A 15,019-nucleotide genomic window follows, 5' to 3' on the forward strand; every position below is an offset into this window, starting at 1 on the left:
CGCAAGTGCTATAAAATACCGCAAGGAAGATGTGCAGCCCAGCTGGGCCGCACTAGCTCAGGAGACGGGGCCTGGCCCTCCAGCTGCAGAGGGCACGCGGGGTGGGGGTGGGGGGCTGCCTTGCTCTGGGGGGGCCCGGTGAGGCTGCAGAACCATTTCCTCGCCCGCCACCCACCCCCAGTCCTGGATCCAGCTCCTTCCAGCGTGCCCACTGGGGACCAAGCCTGCCCAGCCCCGTGCTCAGCAGGAGTCGGGCGGGCTCGCTCCTAATGCATCAGGATGGCTATTAAGAGGCTCTGAGCTGCCACTCAGCTGGACTCATTTCCCCAAATCTCTGCAGCCAGCCCATTACTGGCGATTAATTACCCATCTCCGGAGGCAGGCGAGGGTCCAGCCCGGCCAAGGTCAGCCGGTTCAAAGGCTCCGCTGCCCAACCTCCCACATCCAGGCTCTCCATTCAGTGCTGGGGATTCCCAACAGGGGCAGGGAAGCGCAGCGGGGGCAGGGCCCTGACCCTCGGCTGAGACGGGCCTCCCACAGAGGCCTGACCCTCCCTGGCACTCAGCAGCCGTCCAGCACCTTCACCTCCCCCATCTCCTCGGCTGCCCGAGACACACGGCACTGGCAGAGCCCAGGCAGGGTTTCTCCTGGCAGGAACCTCACCCCTGCTCTGCTGCCTCTCCCCAACCGACTACCACAAGCTCCCCCCAGATGGAGAGCATCGTTCCCGCCCAGTTCCCTCCTTCCCACCCTCCCAGGGAACCTCAGGTCAGCCTGGGCTGCGTGGGGTGAAGTTTCTGCCCTGAATTCCCTTTCCAACCATCACCCGCGAAAGCTGGTCCCTCAGCATCCCTGGGGACGCTGGCGGCTGCATTCTTGTGCGGCCAGGACCTGGGGAAGTGGGCCTCCGGGATGGGGGCCGGGGTGGGTGGGAGGGGGACACTGAACCAGCTGGGATGCCAGGCGCCCTGCCGGCATCAGGCAGGGAACACACGGGAAAGGGCCGCCCTCCTCTTGTTCCCACGTGCCCCTGTGGGACGTGTACGTGGCCACAGCATCGGCGGGACAGGAGCTCGAGCGAACCCACAGGTGTGAGGACAAAGGATTTCCAAGCTCTGCTTTCTGCAGACTGGAGGGTGTTCAAAACGGGGACACAGCACGTGAAGTTTTAAAACGAACGCTCTTTTTTCACGGCCAGAGAGTCTGAACTACCTGCATCAGACTCACGTGAACAGCCTGGTGAAAATGCAGATTCCTGAGCTCCGCCCCAGATTGGCTAAATCAGAACTCCTGGGGCAGGGCCCTAGGAAACTGCAACTCAAGCCGGACTCCCCCTCCCCAGGACTCTTAAGTCTGTCCGAAGTGAGAATCAGTGGCCTAAGCAATGCTACCCGATAGAATGTTCTGCAACGATGCAGGTGTTTACTGCCTGCTCTGCCCAACATGGGGCCACTAACCACGTGTGGCTTCTGAGCAACTGAAATGCGACTGGTGCCACAGAGGAACGGAATTTTTAATTTTATTTCACTTGTGTTAATTTCCATTTAAATAGCCACGTGCAGCTAGAGATGACTGTGCTGAGCTGGGGCCGCAGTGCCTCCCATCCGGACAAAAGTTCTGCCTGGACACAAGGCCCCGGGGAGGAAGAATGTGCCCCCTCCTCTTGCGAGGCTGCTTCTTGTCTACTGTGATGTTGGGAACGTGGGGGGGTGGGCGGGTGGGCTGGCACATTAGATGCTTGACCTACAAGACTTGGGAGGGGACAGGCCAGCACCAGCCCTGCCCCAGGAGCAAACGCCTCCTCTTTCTGCTTCCTGGTCACCTCCGGGCTCTGGTGACCACAGCCAGGGTCACCTGGCTGATACAAGGTCATCTGGGAACTCCTGACAGAAGGTCCCCGGCTTGGTGAACAGCTGGTGAGATGGGAATCCCCCTCTGCCCCCAGTTCTGGGCACGGGGCGGCTGACCTAGAAACCACAGCTCTCAGGCCCTCGTGCCCTCTGGCTTCTGGTCAGGCCCAACCAATGGGAAGCACTGAAAGTAGACGGGGGCGGGGCTGGGGAGTGAGAGGCAGGGGTACTTATCCCCTGTTACCTCCCCGCCGTGGCATCATGGGTGGGGGCCCTTCCTGGCCATGTCCTACCAGGGGGCCTCCTCTCCTCCACAGCCCCAGGAAGGCCCCTCTCCCCGCTTGTCCTTCAGGCTGGGGATGGGCAATGTCCACTCCCCTGGTGCCCCACTGTCCCATCTTGCCTCTGCCCACACTTCAGTAACAAGCCCCTTCATTTCAAGCATCCAGGTGAATTCTGCTTCCTGCTGGGAACTTCTCCACGCGCAGGGGACACAGCAGGTGGAGCTGAGGTCAGGGTCAAGGCCGTGGACTTACCTCCTGCTCCGAGAGGCCATCGATGATCTCGGACACCTCGTGCTCGCTGCGGGCGGCTGACATGGAGAGCCCGCTGCCCCGCTGGCCCACCCTGCTGGAGACCAAAGGGACACGCTCAGGATCGACCCCTCGGCAGCCAGGGACACGCGGCCGCACAGCGGCACAGACCCGAGCCCACGGGTTCCCCAGAGGCGGCGTGTGGGCAGTGTCACACGCACAGAGACAGCCCCGAGCCCAGGGGTCCAGGGGAGGGCATGGAGCCCCCAGACTCACCCAGAAATGCCAGAACCCGTTTTCTCTCCTAAGATGCCCACCAAAAGGCCAGCCACACAGACCCACAGACAAAGCCCAGCTCTGCCTCTTCGGACCTGTCCCTCAATGTCTCCCCTGTACCACGGGGATAAGGTGGCACGTGGCTCCCAGGACTGGAGGAGGCATTCGGTGAGATGCGCACCGTGAGTGTCCAGTAAAGACTGAAATCCAGCATCCCTGCTCGTGGCCCACCACCTTATCTGTGTGACAACAGGTGTCACAGCCGCATGTCACCGAGCACGTACTCTGCGCTGGGCACTCCTACGCAGGATCCCACCCCATCCTCACGGCCACCACGTGAGACCAGCATCGTTCTCCTGTGATCCACACCAGGGATCTCAAACTCAGCTGCCTTCAGGGGCCGCATAAATGAACGAAGCTGGGAAGTACCAGCCTGTGGCACACCGGAAGGAGAACTCACTCCACCAAAATGGATCTAAGCTTCTTTCCATTAAGTATTAAGGCTGGGCAGGCACCAAGGGACACACCCAAGGGCTTGATGCGGCCCCTGGGCTGCCCGTTTGAGACGCTGCTGTGCTTTCTGTTTCACGCCGGCCAGGGCGCCTCCGTGGACAGTGCCTCGAGCTGACCCAGGCCCTGGGAAGCAGGAAAGGAGGGAGGGAGGGGGGAGGGGGAGGGGAGGGGGGAGGGAGGGGAGGGGGAGGGGAGGGGGAGGGGAGGAGGGGAGGGGAGGGGAGGGGGAGGGGAGGAGGGGAGGGGAGGGGAGGGGGAGGGGAGGAGGGGAGGGGAGGGGAGGGGAGGGGGAGGGCAGGGGGGAGGAGTGGGGAGAGAGGGAGGGGAGGGGGGAGGGAGGGAGGGGAGGGGGAGGGGGGAGGGAGGGGAGGGGGAGGGGAGGAGGAGGGAGGGGAGGGGAGGGAGGGGAGGGGAGGGAGGGGAGGGGAGGGAGGGGAGGGGAGGGCAGGGGGGAGGGGTGGGCCCGGCCCCCCGCCGCTCACCTCTGCATGCGCTCCTGCAGCTCCCGCTGCTTGCGGATCTCGGGGAACTGCTTCTCGTAGTACTCGCGCACCTTGCTCTCCTTGGCCCGCCGCCGGGGGTTGTTCTCAATGCGCTCCACCTTCTTCTCCCAGGCCTCCATGAGCTGGTCATAGCGCTGGCAGAACTTCTGCTCCTGGGGGGATGCGGGGGAGCCCTGTGGCAGCCGTTCCTCCCGCATCCGACACCCAGCCCCTCCCCGGCTCCCCGCTCTGCCGTGTGCCCGGGCACACGTGGGCAGACACGCGATCACACGCGGGCACGTGGGCAGACCCAGGCACGTGGGCAGACACGCGATCACGCAGAGACCTGAGCAGACCCAGGCCAACCCAGGCCCCTGAAGAAAACCCACAGGCTGCCCTAAGGACCCGGCCGCCTCGCTCCCTGGGGAATGGGCCACCCCCTGCCGGCCTCCCTCCAGAAAGGCCTCGTGCTTCCAGCCACATGTGGCTGTGGAGTTTAAATCAGGTAAAATTAAGTAACATTTAAATTCAGGTCTCTGGTCCCTATGCCACATTTCTAATGCTAGTAGCCATGTGAGGCCAGGGCTACCACCCATAGTGGGCAGTGCACACAGACCATTTCACTCATTGTCAGTTGCGTTGGACGGGGCAGCTCTGGGGTGTCCATCAGGCCCGGGACAGCCGCATGGAAAGCATTCTCTTTCTGAATAGCTCCTCATCCCCCGGTCTCAGGCCAGCCATGCTCCCCACACCCAAGGACTGGGTGTGAAGACTCAAGCTGCCGCCCATCCAAGACAAGGAAGTCCCTCTCCAAGTCTAACCACAGTGCTTCCTGCTGTATGTCCTTCCTTAGAGAAAAGACCCCGGCCCGGCCCAGAGTGTAGCTGCCTGGCTTCCGAGTCTCCAAGGTGACCTGGACCTCAAGCAGGCAGGGAGCATCTGGCTGTCCGTGAGACCCGATCTCCCCGTCTCTAACAGCTGCCGTGGACAGATGGCATGGTCTGGGAGTCCCGCTTGAATGCCTCCTCAACACTTCAGCATAATCAGAAAACCCGTCTCTGGTCCTCGTGCCCAGACACCCCTCCCCATCCTGAATTTCAGCTTCTGACCAAGGCAGCTTGTGACCTTGGTCCTCAACAAACCCAGCGGCGTGATGGTCCCCGAGTGGCCGTCAGGCCAGCTTTGAGGAGCAGAACTTGACCTCCAGCTCCCGGGGGTTCCCCAGGTATGTGGGCTGCCCCAAGAACCCTTGGGAGGTCAAGTTCCAGTAGAGACAATAGCCACACACGTTCGTGGCAAGGTGCCGAGAACAGCACCCCTGAGGGTGAGAACGGGCATGAAGGAAACCCAGCCCAGCCCACCATCAGAGCAGGGGACCCTCCCCACGCTCTCAGCCCTGCCAGAGAGGCCTCGATCTGATGGGTGAGAGTGAGAAAATATGTCAGAAGGGGAAAAGGCGAGAACATGTTCACCAAAAACCAGCAGAGGAAAAGAATGCAGTTACCCGTGAAGATAGGCAAGAAACCCGCAGGGCCACCAACCAGCTGCCCAGTGGAGGGGCGAGCAGGGCGGCCAGCAAGACGCCCCAGCCCTGCCTGGGGCCCTCGTGGGGCAAGGGACAGAAACAGCCGTGCGGGCACCCACAGCCACACTGCCCAGCCCCGAGCACCACACGCAAAGATGTGAGCAGCTCCTGAGGACTGTCCAGGATGAGGAAGTCCCCCTCCACGTCTAACCACAGTGCCACCTGCTGTGGCCTGTGCACTGGAGGTGCTGTCTGTCCACTGAGGGCCGAGGGCACGGGGCGCCTCGGGACAGAACACAGCAGTGGCTGCGGCCCTTCCCTGGGGCAGCAATGACCCTGCCAGGGGGTGTCCACATAGTGGCCCTGCTGGCCAGGGAAGAAAGCAGGTCACACACTCACATACACACATGCACACACTCACACATAACACATGCACACTCCCTTACACATACATGCACTCACGTGGACAAATACATACACTTACATTCTCACACTTACAATACACACTCACACCCACACCCTCGCTCATAAACTCACATACACACATTCTCACAGTCACACTCACGCCTCAGAGGCTGAAGCACTGCTGAGCTAGTCCGCCGGGTGCCAGGAGCAAGAATCTGCAGCGGAGAAGGAGGACGGCCCCTGCGAGCACAGTCTGTGTGTGTTACGGAAACAGGTCCCCCTCAGCGGGAATTCTTCTTCGTAGCCCCATCGTCACCATCAGCATCACCATCGTCATCATCACCGTCAGCATCGCCGCTGACACTAGCTAAGCGCCACTGTGTCACATGCCAGGCACAGAGCTGAGTCCTTCCCGCGACTGACTCTCCCAAACAACAAAAGGCCATGACCGCCATCCCCTCTGGAGAGGCAGGAGTTCAGAGCTCAGGGCCGTCAGCCCGGGATCACACAATTAGGGACGGGAGGTCAGGATCCTGATGGTTGTTCTGATAAAGTCCAGTACGTCTACTTTTCCTTTTGCTGCTCATGCTTTTGGTGTCAAACCCAAGATCCGCTGCCCAATCCAAGGTCGTGAAGATTCACCCCTAAGGGTTTTCTTTTAGGAATTGTACAGCTTTAGCTCTTGCATTTAGGTCTTTGATTCATTTTGAGTTACTGTTTGTGTTAATTCTGTGAGGTGGGATCCAACTCCATTCCTGTGAGTGTGGCAGTCCTATTGTCCCAGCACCATTTGTTGAAAGAGATGGTCCTGTCTCATTGACTGGACATGGCCACCTGTCAAAAATCCAGCATCCACAGATGTGAGGGCCTGTTTCTGGCCTCTCTATTCTGTTCCATTGGTCTCCATGTCTGTCCTTAGGCTAGAACCATGCTGTTTTGATTATTGTAGCTTTGTGAGATGTTTTGAAATCAGCAAGTGACTCTTCCAACCTGGTTGTTATTTTTCAAGATTGTTTTGTCTATCTGGGGTCCCCATGGATTTTAGGGTCAGCTTGCAGTTGACGGTTCTGAGCACCCACTGCAGTCCAGGCATTGCTGTGAGCACACTGCTTGCAGCCTTTCACTCAGTGGCCTGATGAGGTGCATGTTACTATAATCCCCACCAAACAGAACAGGAACCTGAGACCAGGAATTAAATGGTTTTCCCCGGTCACCGAGCAGGGCCAGGATTTGAACCCCTCCTACCCCGCCAGGTGCGTCAGGATGGAGCTCTACACTTAGGGAAACAATGAGAGATGGGGTGACCAGGAGGTACCCCCAAAACTGAGGAAGACAGCCTCAGGTCGACGGACAGAGCACAAGGAGGGAAGTGTTAGGGAGGTGGTTGGAGCTGACTAGCCAGGGGAACTGGCCTCTGTGGTCACCTGGTGACCCGGCGTCCTCCAGACCCCCAGGGAGCCTGCAGCCTCATGCAAAGGCCTTCTGCTGGGCTCAGCGGCCCAGGCACCACAGACTTGGAGAATGCTCCCCTGCTGGCTGTCCTGCGTGTTCAGCGATGCGTGACGGTGACGAGGTCGAGCTCTCCCAGCCCCTGTCCTGCTGCCTGTAACTCAGGCTGCAGAAGCAAGTCACGGATGCCGGGGCAGGTCAGGAAAAAGCCCAAAAGTGAAAAATAAGAGGTGTGAGGGATATGAGAGGAGTGAGCAAAACTTCAGCCATCTCTAAAAAAGAAATAGATAAAAAAGGAAAGTGGGGACAAGCCAGGAGAAAGAGAAAAGGCAGACTATGCTGAAAATATGCCAGTGCCCACTGTAGTGGGTTCAATGGTGACACCGCCCCCAAAAGATGTGCCGCATCCTTACCCCCAGGTTGGGGGTTTGAATCTTCAAATGTGGCCTTATTTGAAAAAAACGTGTTTTCAGATGCCATTAAGGATCTTGAGATGAGGTCATCCTGGATTAGGGTGACCTCTAGATCCAGTGACAGGCGTCCGTGTGAGAGAAGAGAGGGGAAAGGCCAGCTGAGGATGTAGGCAGAGATGGGAGTCATGTGGCCTGGAGCCACCAGGAGCTGCAAGAGGCAGGGAGGAGCTTCCTCTGGAGGGAGCACAGCCCTGCTCCCATCTTGATCTTGAACTTCTGGCCTCTAGAGCCAGCAGTGAGAGGATACATTTCTGTTGTTTTAAGGCACGTAGTTTGTGGTCATTTGTTACAGCGGCCCCAGGAAATGAATACACCCACCGTCCAGGCTGAGCTCAGCCCCTGACTAACCCATCCTGCCAGGCCATCAGTCACACACACTCCCCCCGCCAGGCACTGCGCTAACCCTTCCTGCAGCCCCACCATGACCCCATTTCACAGATGAGGAAAAGTGAGGCTTAGGGCAAGACGGCTGTCCCAGGATCACTCACAGAGGGTATGGTGGGTAGGGTTTGAATCTGCGCACCTCAGCGGCTTCAGGGGGCGCGGGGCGGGCGAGCTCAGCTTCCCAGGGGAGAGCAGGGCAGGCCTAGTGGAGGCTCCTGCTGGGGTTGGGCGCCCCTCTGGGGCAAGAGCCTCAGCTCTCTGGGCAGAGCAGGAGTGTAGGGCAGCGTGGGTCCCAGGAACCTCTAAGGAGTGAGGGCCCCACAGAAGGGGACCTGACTGACGGTGTGGGGGGGGGGGGCGGGCGGGGAGCATGCAGATCTGAGGGGGCCGTCTTGGCCAAGCGCCCTCCCATCCTTGCTGATGACGACGCATGGGGCTTTGGGTTCATTTATGTAAGAAGAATGAGATCATTCCAGACGCCCTCCCATTGCAGCTTCTGTGGTTTAGGAACTCGTTTTCACGAGGGCCTCTCTTAAGATGGGCTCAGCTTGGCCACAAAGCGAACCCAGAATTTCTTAGAAGTCTCTCCAGTTCCTCTATCTTTAAATAAGCCCATTTCCCCTCCATCCCCTCAAGGGACCCCTCCACGAGGAGCCCTGGGAGATTTCCGGAACAACTTACACCCACCCAACTCCACCCCCCAGCAGTCACTGGGATCCTTTTAAAATGTAAATCAGATCTCCTTCTTCCAGCCCCAAAGGAACCCCACCCCTGGGCAGGACTACAGGGGAAAAGCTGTGAATCAGGAAACGCTGTGAATCGTTAGGTGTGATAAAGAGAGAATTTCCTTCCTCCAGGAAGTGTTCCAGGTGAGGGTCTGGGTGTCTGCACCTACGTCCTAACAGCTCAACACAAAAACATTCATACTTACACACGCACACACACGCACACGCGCGCACACACACACACAGCGAATATAAAGAAATGTTAACCATGATGGATTCCAGATAGCGGGCTTATAGGTGTTCACTGTTACTCTTCTGTCAGATTTCCTGTATCACTGTCAAATTTTCCTAATAACTAAAAATTCTTAAAGATTTTGTATTCTTTATTAAGAATACATCAAGAATAAGTGTCCGACTGTGTTTAGAGTAAAATCTAGACATTCCATTTCCAGGTGACCTGGCGCCCATGATTTTCGACCCCAGCCCCCCACGCGTGCCCCGTACTTCAGGCTTGCCTGCTACATGCTGTCCTGTGCTGCCCCCCAGGCCGGTTCCTGCCTCAAGGCCTCTGCACTTGCTGCGCCCTCTCCTTGACACTCACACCCCCAGATATTCACACGGGTGGTCCTTTCTGGTCATTCCTCTCTCAGTACCGTGGTCGGATATCCAGGCTGTCCCCAACCCCATCCCTCTGCACGGCACCTATCACTGTGTCTTCTCCACTCAGGCACACAGCACGTGCTCAGTAAATATTTCTTAACTCAGTGAATGAGATGGGATGCCCCGTTTAGTGAACCCCATCTATCCAGCCAGGCGCCTCTGGTCACCATCCAGTCAATGTGGGAGTCTGAGGAGGTTGGAAAGAAAAGGGAAGCCCACCACTTCTCACCCCGTGGGGCCCTGGGGTCTAGGGTGCCGCCCCACCAGCTTCCCAGTCGCCCAGCATGTGGGCCAGAAATGTATCCCTTCTCCAAGGGCCCAGCCGAGGTCTAAGGCCAGAGCAGGGTGGGTTCAGACACTGGTTCAGAGGGACCGAGGCCCTCAAGTGGTGAAATCAGAGCTTTTGTGAGATGGTCTGAGAAAGAGCAGCTCTGTCTCTGGCTCTAGAAGGACTCAAACCTGCTGTAGAAATTCAGGTCCCAAAGGAAAACCAGCTTGTCAATGTCCTAATATGCAGACTTGAAGAAAAACGGCATAGAAATGAAGGTGCAACCTGATCAAACCACTCCTGAACTCCACTCAGTGGACTTCATCAGCTACACAAACTCCTGTACTGTTTAAGCCCATCTGAGCCATTGCTTCTTCCTCTCACAGCTGAAAGAATACTAATGGGTAACTCCCCCTCCAGCACTCAGCCCTAACCTCACCCAGTGAATCGGTGACGTAAACACCCACCCTAAACCACAACAAAGGGTGTTCTTTCACATGTGCTCCCCCTGCCCTGGGCATGCCTCCCAGCTGAGACGGCAGAGTGTGCGGTGGGATGCAGGAGTCCGTACCACTTTCTAAGCAAGGGGGGCCTCACTGCTTCTCTGGGCCCGGATTTTCCAGAGCCCGGAATGGGCACAGCGGGCTGGGCAAAGCTCATTTCTCCGGGAGCGCCCTGCAGTCACCGCCACCCAGCACACAGCCCACCCCAGTCTTCCACCTCTGCCAACAAACTTCTCTCTTTCTGCCTAAAATAGCCACAGTAGGGCCTATGACAAGGAACCAATTTTCCCGGCCAACATTTTGCTTTCTCCCCTTCCAGGCTGGAAAAGGAGGGGCACAGTTCCCAGCCTCCCCACCCACTCACACCCCAGCTTCCTTGAGGCAGCCGAGCCCTGAGCCCCCAGCTTCACGGAAGCAGCTGCTGTCTTTTCCCATTTCTCCCACTGCCCTTGGCTTTTCTTCACACCCTGGACATGCAGGAATGAGCTGCAGAACCCAGGGTTCCCGGTGGGTGTGGCCTGAGTGGCCTGGACGGTCTCGGCTCTCAAGGAAGCCTGGTCCGTGGACGGGAGGGGGCAGCAGAAGAGATCCCAGGGGTGGGGGACGAGGTGATGACTTACCCATTGTTTCCGGGCGTGATTCCTCCTCTTGAAGTACAAGATTAACTTTTTCCGCATCGCCTGGTTTCTAAGGAGGATGGAAATAGCCAACCGGGCAGGTCAGAAATGCAGGCTTTCAGGAATTCCGTCCCTTGCTGAAGTTTGCCCCTACTTGCCCCTATGGGCTCCCGGTGAGCTAAGGCACATCCGTAGCCCCCCCAGGGTGAGCCACGAACTGCCAATGTGTGTCCCTCCCCCGTCACCTACAAGGTGTCCCCACCCACACCTGGGCTGAGCGTGGTCTGCAGAAAAGAGGGTTCCAAAGGGGGTCGAGGTCTTGTGGCTTCCTGCCCACCCCGGAGCTGCCATCACCCCTACACGCACCGAGGCTCCCCTCTCCCGTCAGCCGCACCTGCCACAGGAAACTGGCCACAGAGAAACTGCCACAGCCTTAGAAACGCAGGCTGGGGAGACCAAGCCCCCGAGACCTGCAGCTGCACAGAGGCAGGGTCTTGGGGTCTGGCCTCTGTGACCCCAAGCCACCTCCAACCAAGCCCCTGCTCTGTCCCCCTGGGGTGGGGGTGACATGGACAAGCCAGCGACAGGCTGGTGGGAGCCAGCACAGCAGGAAGCCCAGGAAGCACCTGAGGGGTCTCATGCCTCGGCTCAGGGAAGCCAGACCCCTCTCGCCATCAAAGCCCTCAACCAAGGAGGCCACACACAGCACTGCGGGCTCAGAGGGCAGCCGGCGCTTCCCCGGGGAGATGCGGGCTGTTCAGAGAGAGAGAGAGGCAGGCACAGGAGAGAGACACCAAGACGAGGAATGAGGGAGAATAAAAAGACAGACAGACAGAGCTCCAGGGGAAGACAGGGAGACAGAGGGAGAGGGAGCGACAGAGAGGTGGATGAGATCAGATCCCAAATGAGGACAGAGGGAGAGGGGCCTGGGGCCTGGCAGAGAGAGAGAGAGAGAGAGAGAGAGACAGAGAGAGACAGAGAGAGACAGAGAGAGAGAGAGAGAGAGAGAGAGAGAGAGAACAGGCCGAAAGGCAGAGGAAGACAAGATTCAAAGAAAGGGGGGCGATGGACAAACAACAAGGTCCTGCTGTATAGCACAGGGAACTATATTCAATATCCTGTGATAAACCATAATGAATATTAAAAAGAATGTACATATATGTGTAACTGAATCACTTTGCTGTAGAGCAGTAATTAATATAATGTTGTAAACCAACTATACTTCAATAAAGTAAAAAACAAATTAAGGGGGATGGAGGCCCAGAAGGAGGCAGAGGGAGACTCAGAGATGCGGACCGATACGGAAGAGGACGGAAGACTCACCCCCAAGCACCCCCTTCCCCTCGGCCCTTTCCCCACAACTTCCGACGCACAGCAGCGTGTAGCAGCTGGGGCCTGCGGGGGTCACAGACGGGCCCCGGAGAGCCCACCAGGCCCGTGAACTTGCTTGCCCCCCAGCCGGGTGTACAGCAAGATCAACTTTTCTGGGGAGGGGTCCCCCGACTTGCTCACATTCTCAGCCGCGTCCAAACTCTTACCAAAAGCTTACAAACTGATGACCGGGAGCCCCGCCCCGTGCAGGCTCCAGGAGGTGTGGCACCTGTGGGCCCCCAGGACCCCAACCTCAGGAAAAAGACAAAGACAAGGACACTCCAGCCCCTGACGGACGAGGAAGAGCCCCCAACACACGCCTCCCGGGGGCTGAAGGGCCTGAAATCAACCTGCCCTGGGGACCCCGTGGGGAGTCGGTCTCTGCTCCCTCATTCCCCGCAAACAGACACCACGGCCTTGGAGACCCGCCTCCCAGCGGCTGTCGGGGTCTGCCAGCACACCTCGTCCCCGGGTGGACCAGGGTCCCCAGGCCTCGCAGTGATTTCCAGCAGGAGGTCGGCATCCCCACTACCTGGTCTCAAGTCGGAGATGCTGTTGGGCCCGCATGGTCCCTCTTCACCTGCGGACCCCAGCCAAGCTCAGCCCTGTCTCCACCCATCTCCTGACAAGGAAAGGCCACGCTCACTTCCAGGAGGGTCAGTGAGGGGACCCTCGGCTCCCTGGGTCATTCCGGTCTCGCCTCCCATGGGCCAGGCCTCCCGCCTCGAGGTCTCGATACTTCACATCAGCCTCCCCCTCCCCAGCGGGACGGGCGCTGGGGGTCCTCAGTCACACAGGCTGAGACCACAACCCCTCATTCCACAGCAAGGTGTCTCTGAACAAATCTCAGATGGTCTCAGCCTCAGTTTCCTCATCCGAATAATGGGAGCAGTAGCATTGCGCTTTCATCTCCTCAGTCATTCAGCAAACGTTTACTGAGCACCTACTCTGCGCCGGAACTGTTTTGGGCCCTGGGGACATAAAGGTGAACAAGACAAAGTCCCCAGCCCTCACGGAGGTGACGCCTAGAGGGGCCACACTGACAATAAGCAAGATAATCCTGGAGTCAGGAACTTATGTGGAGGGTGGGATAGTGACTGGGGGAGGGGAGGGTGTAGCTATTTTAGATTCAGGGGTGCAGAAGAGTCTCTCAGAGACGGCGAGCTGATATCTTGATCACCGGGAGGACCCAGCCGTGGGGCGATCCAGGGGTAGATGCACTCCTGGCAGAAGGCACTGGGAGTGCAAAGGCCCTAAGGTGGGAACAAACTCAGAGCGTCTGAAGAACAGACAGAAGACCCATGTGGCTGGAGAGTGCTGGGCAGGGACAGAGGGGAGCGACAGGAAGGAGGAGGACAGCTGAGAGGTTGGCAGGGCTGGCTGCACAGGGTCTTGTGGGTCGGGGCAATGGAGAGGGTTTGGACTTGGAGACGGCAGCTGAGAAGGCCGAGAAGCAATGACAGCCCAGAGCAATGAGCCCACTAGCGCCAAGGTCTTGGTGTCTAACCCCATTCTCCAATAAAAGGAGTCATTTCTCAGGACTTCCCTGGCAGTCTGGTGGTTAAGACTCCATGCTTCCAGTACAGGCAGCGTGGGTTCGATCCCTGGTCAGGGAACTGGGATCTCACATGCTGCACGTGCAGCACGGACAAAGGAAAACAAAAAAAAGAGCCATTTCTCCCTGGAGGAATGGCTGCATCCAGAGCTGCGGCAGGAAATATACAAGATGAGCCCAGAACATTTTTAAGTAAAGAAAGAGTTTCCGACGGCCAAAGCTGGAACAATTTAAGAGGCAAAATAAATAACGCTAGCACTAGATTATAGCCCGAAGAATAAAATAAATAACCACGCATCCACACGGATATAAATAAATGACCGAATAAATAAATAAAGGAGGGAGGAGGGACAAATGTGCCTTACCGAATTCCAATTACTAAACGGAGAGGGACTGAGGGAAGTTGAAAATCACTATTAGATACCACGGTGCTAATTACCGCAGGCTAGACCCTTGCATGAACGTGAAATCAGTCTGCAAAACTTTGAGGAGAGACAGGAAATTTGCACAGCCTCGAAGCATTTCCCCCAAACATTTACTAATCATTGTGGCAGTTTAACTTGTGCCCACAAATTCTTTGCTATTCCCCGTCCAGGAGGTGTAGCTGGACTCCCCTCCCCTTGACAGTAGGCTGGATGGTGACCTGCTTCTGAAGCACAGAGCAGGGACAGGAAAGACAGCAACTCAACAGTGGAGACACGGCTGACACCTCCCTGAGCAAGGGGGAAGGTCAACACCACCTGTAGTGACATAAACACCACCAGTCAGGGGTGTCGGGTGCTCCCGATACATCATGATGGGAAGGGCACCCCCTCACCTCTGTGGGACTCTTCCCCCAAATCCACAAGCCCAGCGTCCTCCGGAGAAAATATCAGACACACCCAAATTGTGGGACCTTCTGCAGAATCCCTGACCAGTCCTCTTCAAAAGGGTCGGGGTCAGGAAAATCGAGGAAGACTGAGACATGATCACAGAGTGGAGACCAAGGGGACATGAGGACGAAATGCAAAGCAGGAACCTGGATCAGATCTTGGGCCAGAAAAAGGACATTAGTGGGAAAATCCAAAGGAAGCCTGTGGTTTAACTAATAGGACTGTACCGCTGTCCCTTTCGTAGTTTTGATAAATGTACCTTGTTCGCGTCACATATTCACATTGGGGGATGCTGGGTGGAGGGTACACGGGGAATTCTCAGTACGGTCCATGGGCTCCACGTCCCCAGATACGGGGCCGACTGCGCTGTGCCACTTTATATAAGGAACTTGAGCCTCGCGGATTCTGGTATCCACGGGGTTCCTGCAACCAACCCCCGTCACTGTACTACCTCGGCAACGCTCCTGTAAATCTAGCTATTTTAAATTAGACTTAAAAAAAAAAAAAAAAAGAGGGACAAGACCTATGTTGAAATGCCATAGTGAGATCAAAGACAAT

General features: G+C 57.4%; 1 protein-coding gene across 26 annotated transcripts in view; it reads right to left on the reverse strand.

The window, feature by feature from the left end:
* NCOR2 (nuclear receptor corepressor 2) overlaps positions 1-15,019 on the reverse strand; it is a 223,385-nt gene that overhangs the window by 94,696 nt on the left and 113,670 nt on the right. For 22 of the 26 annotated variants that reach the window (XM_060170645.1, XM_060170652.1, XM_060170641.1 and 19 more), the window contains 3 exons: positions 10,667-10,733; positions 3,655-3,827; positions 2,387-2,480 (listed from right to left, as the gene is read on the reverse strand). In XM_060170645.1, coding sequence (XP_060026628.1) covers positions 2,387-2,480; positions 3,655-3,827; positions 10,667-10,733 — 334 coding nt within the window. The remainder of the gene's footprint in view (positions 1-2,386; positions 2,481-3,654; positions 3,828-10,666; positions 10,734-15,019) is intronic. The other 4 variants (XM_060170642.1, XM_060170664.1, XM_060170663.1 and 1 more) reach the window with 2 other exon arrangements.

Source organism: Lagenorhynchus albirostris, chromosome 14, assembly GCF_949774975.1.
Source record: "Lagenorhynchus albirostris chromosome 14, mLagAlb1.1, whole genome shotgun sequence".
NCBI classification, from domain to species: Eukaryota; Metazoa; Chordata; class Mammalia; order Artiodactyla; family Delphinidae; genus Lagenorhynchus; species Lagenorhynchus albirostris.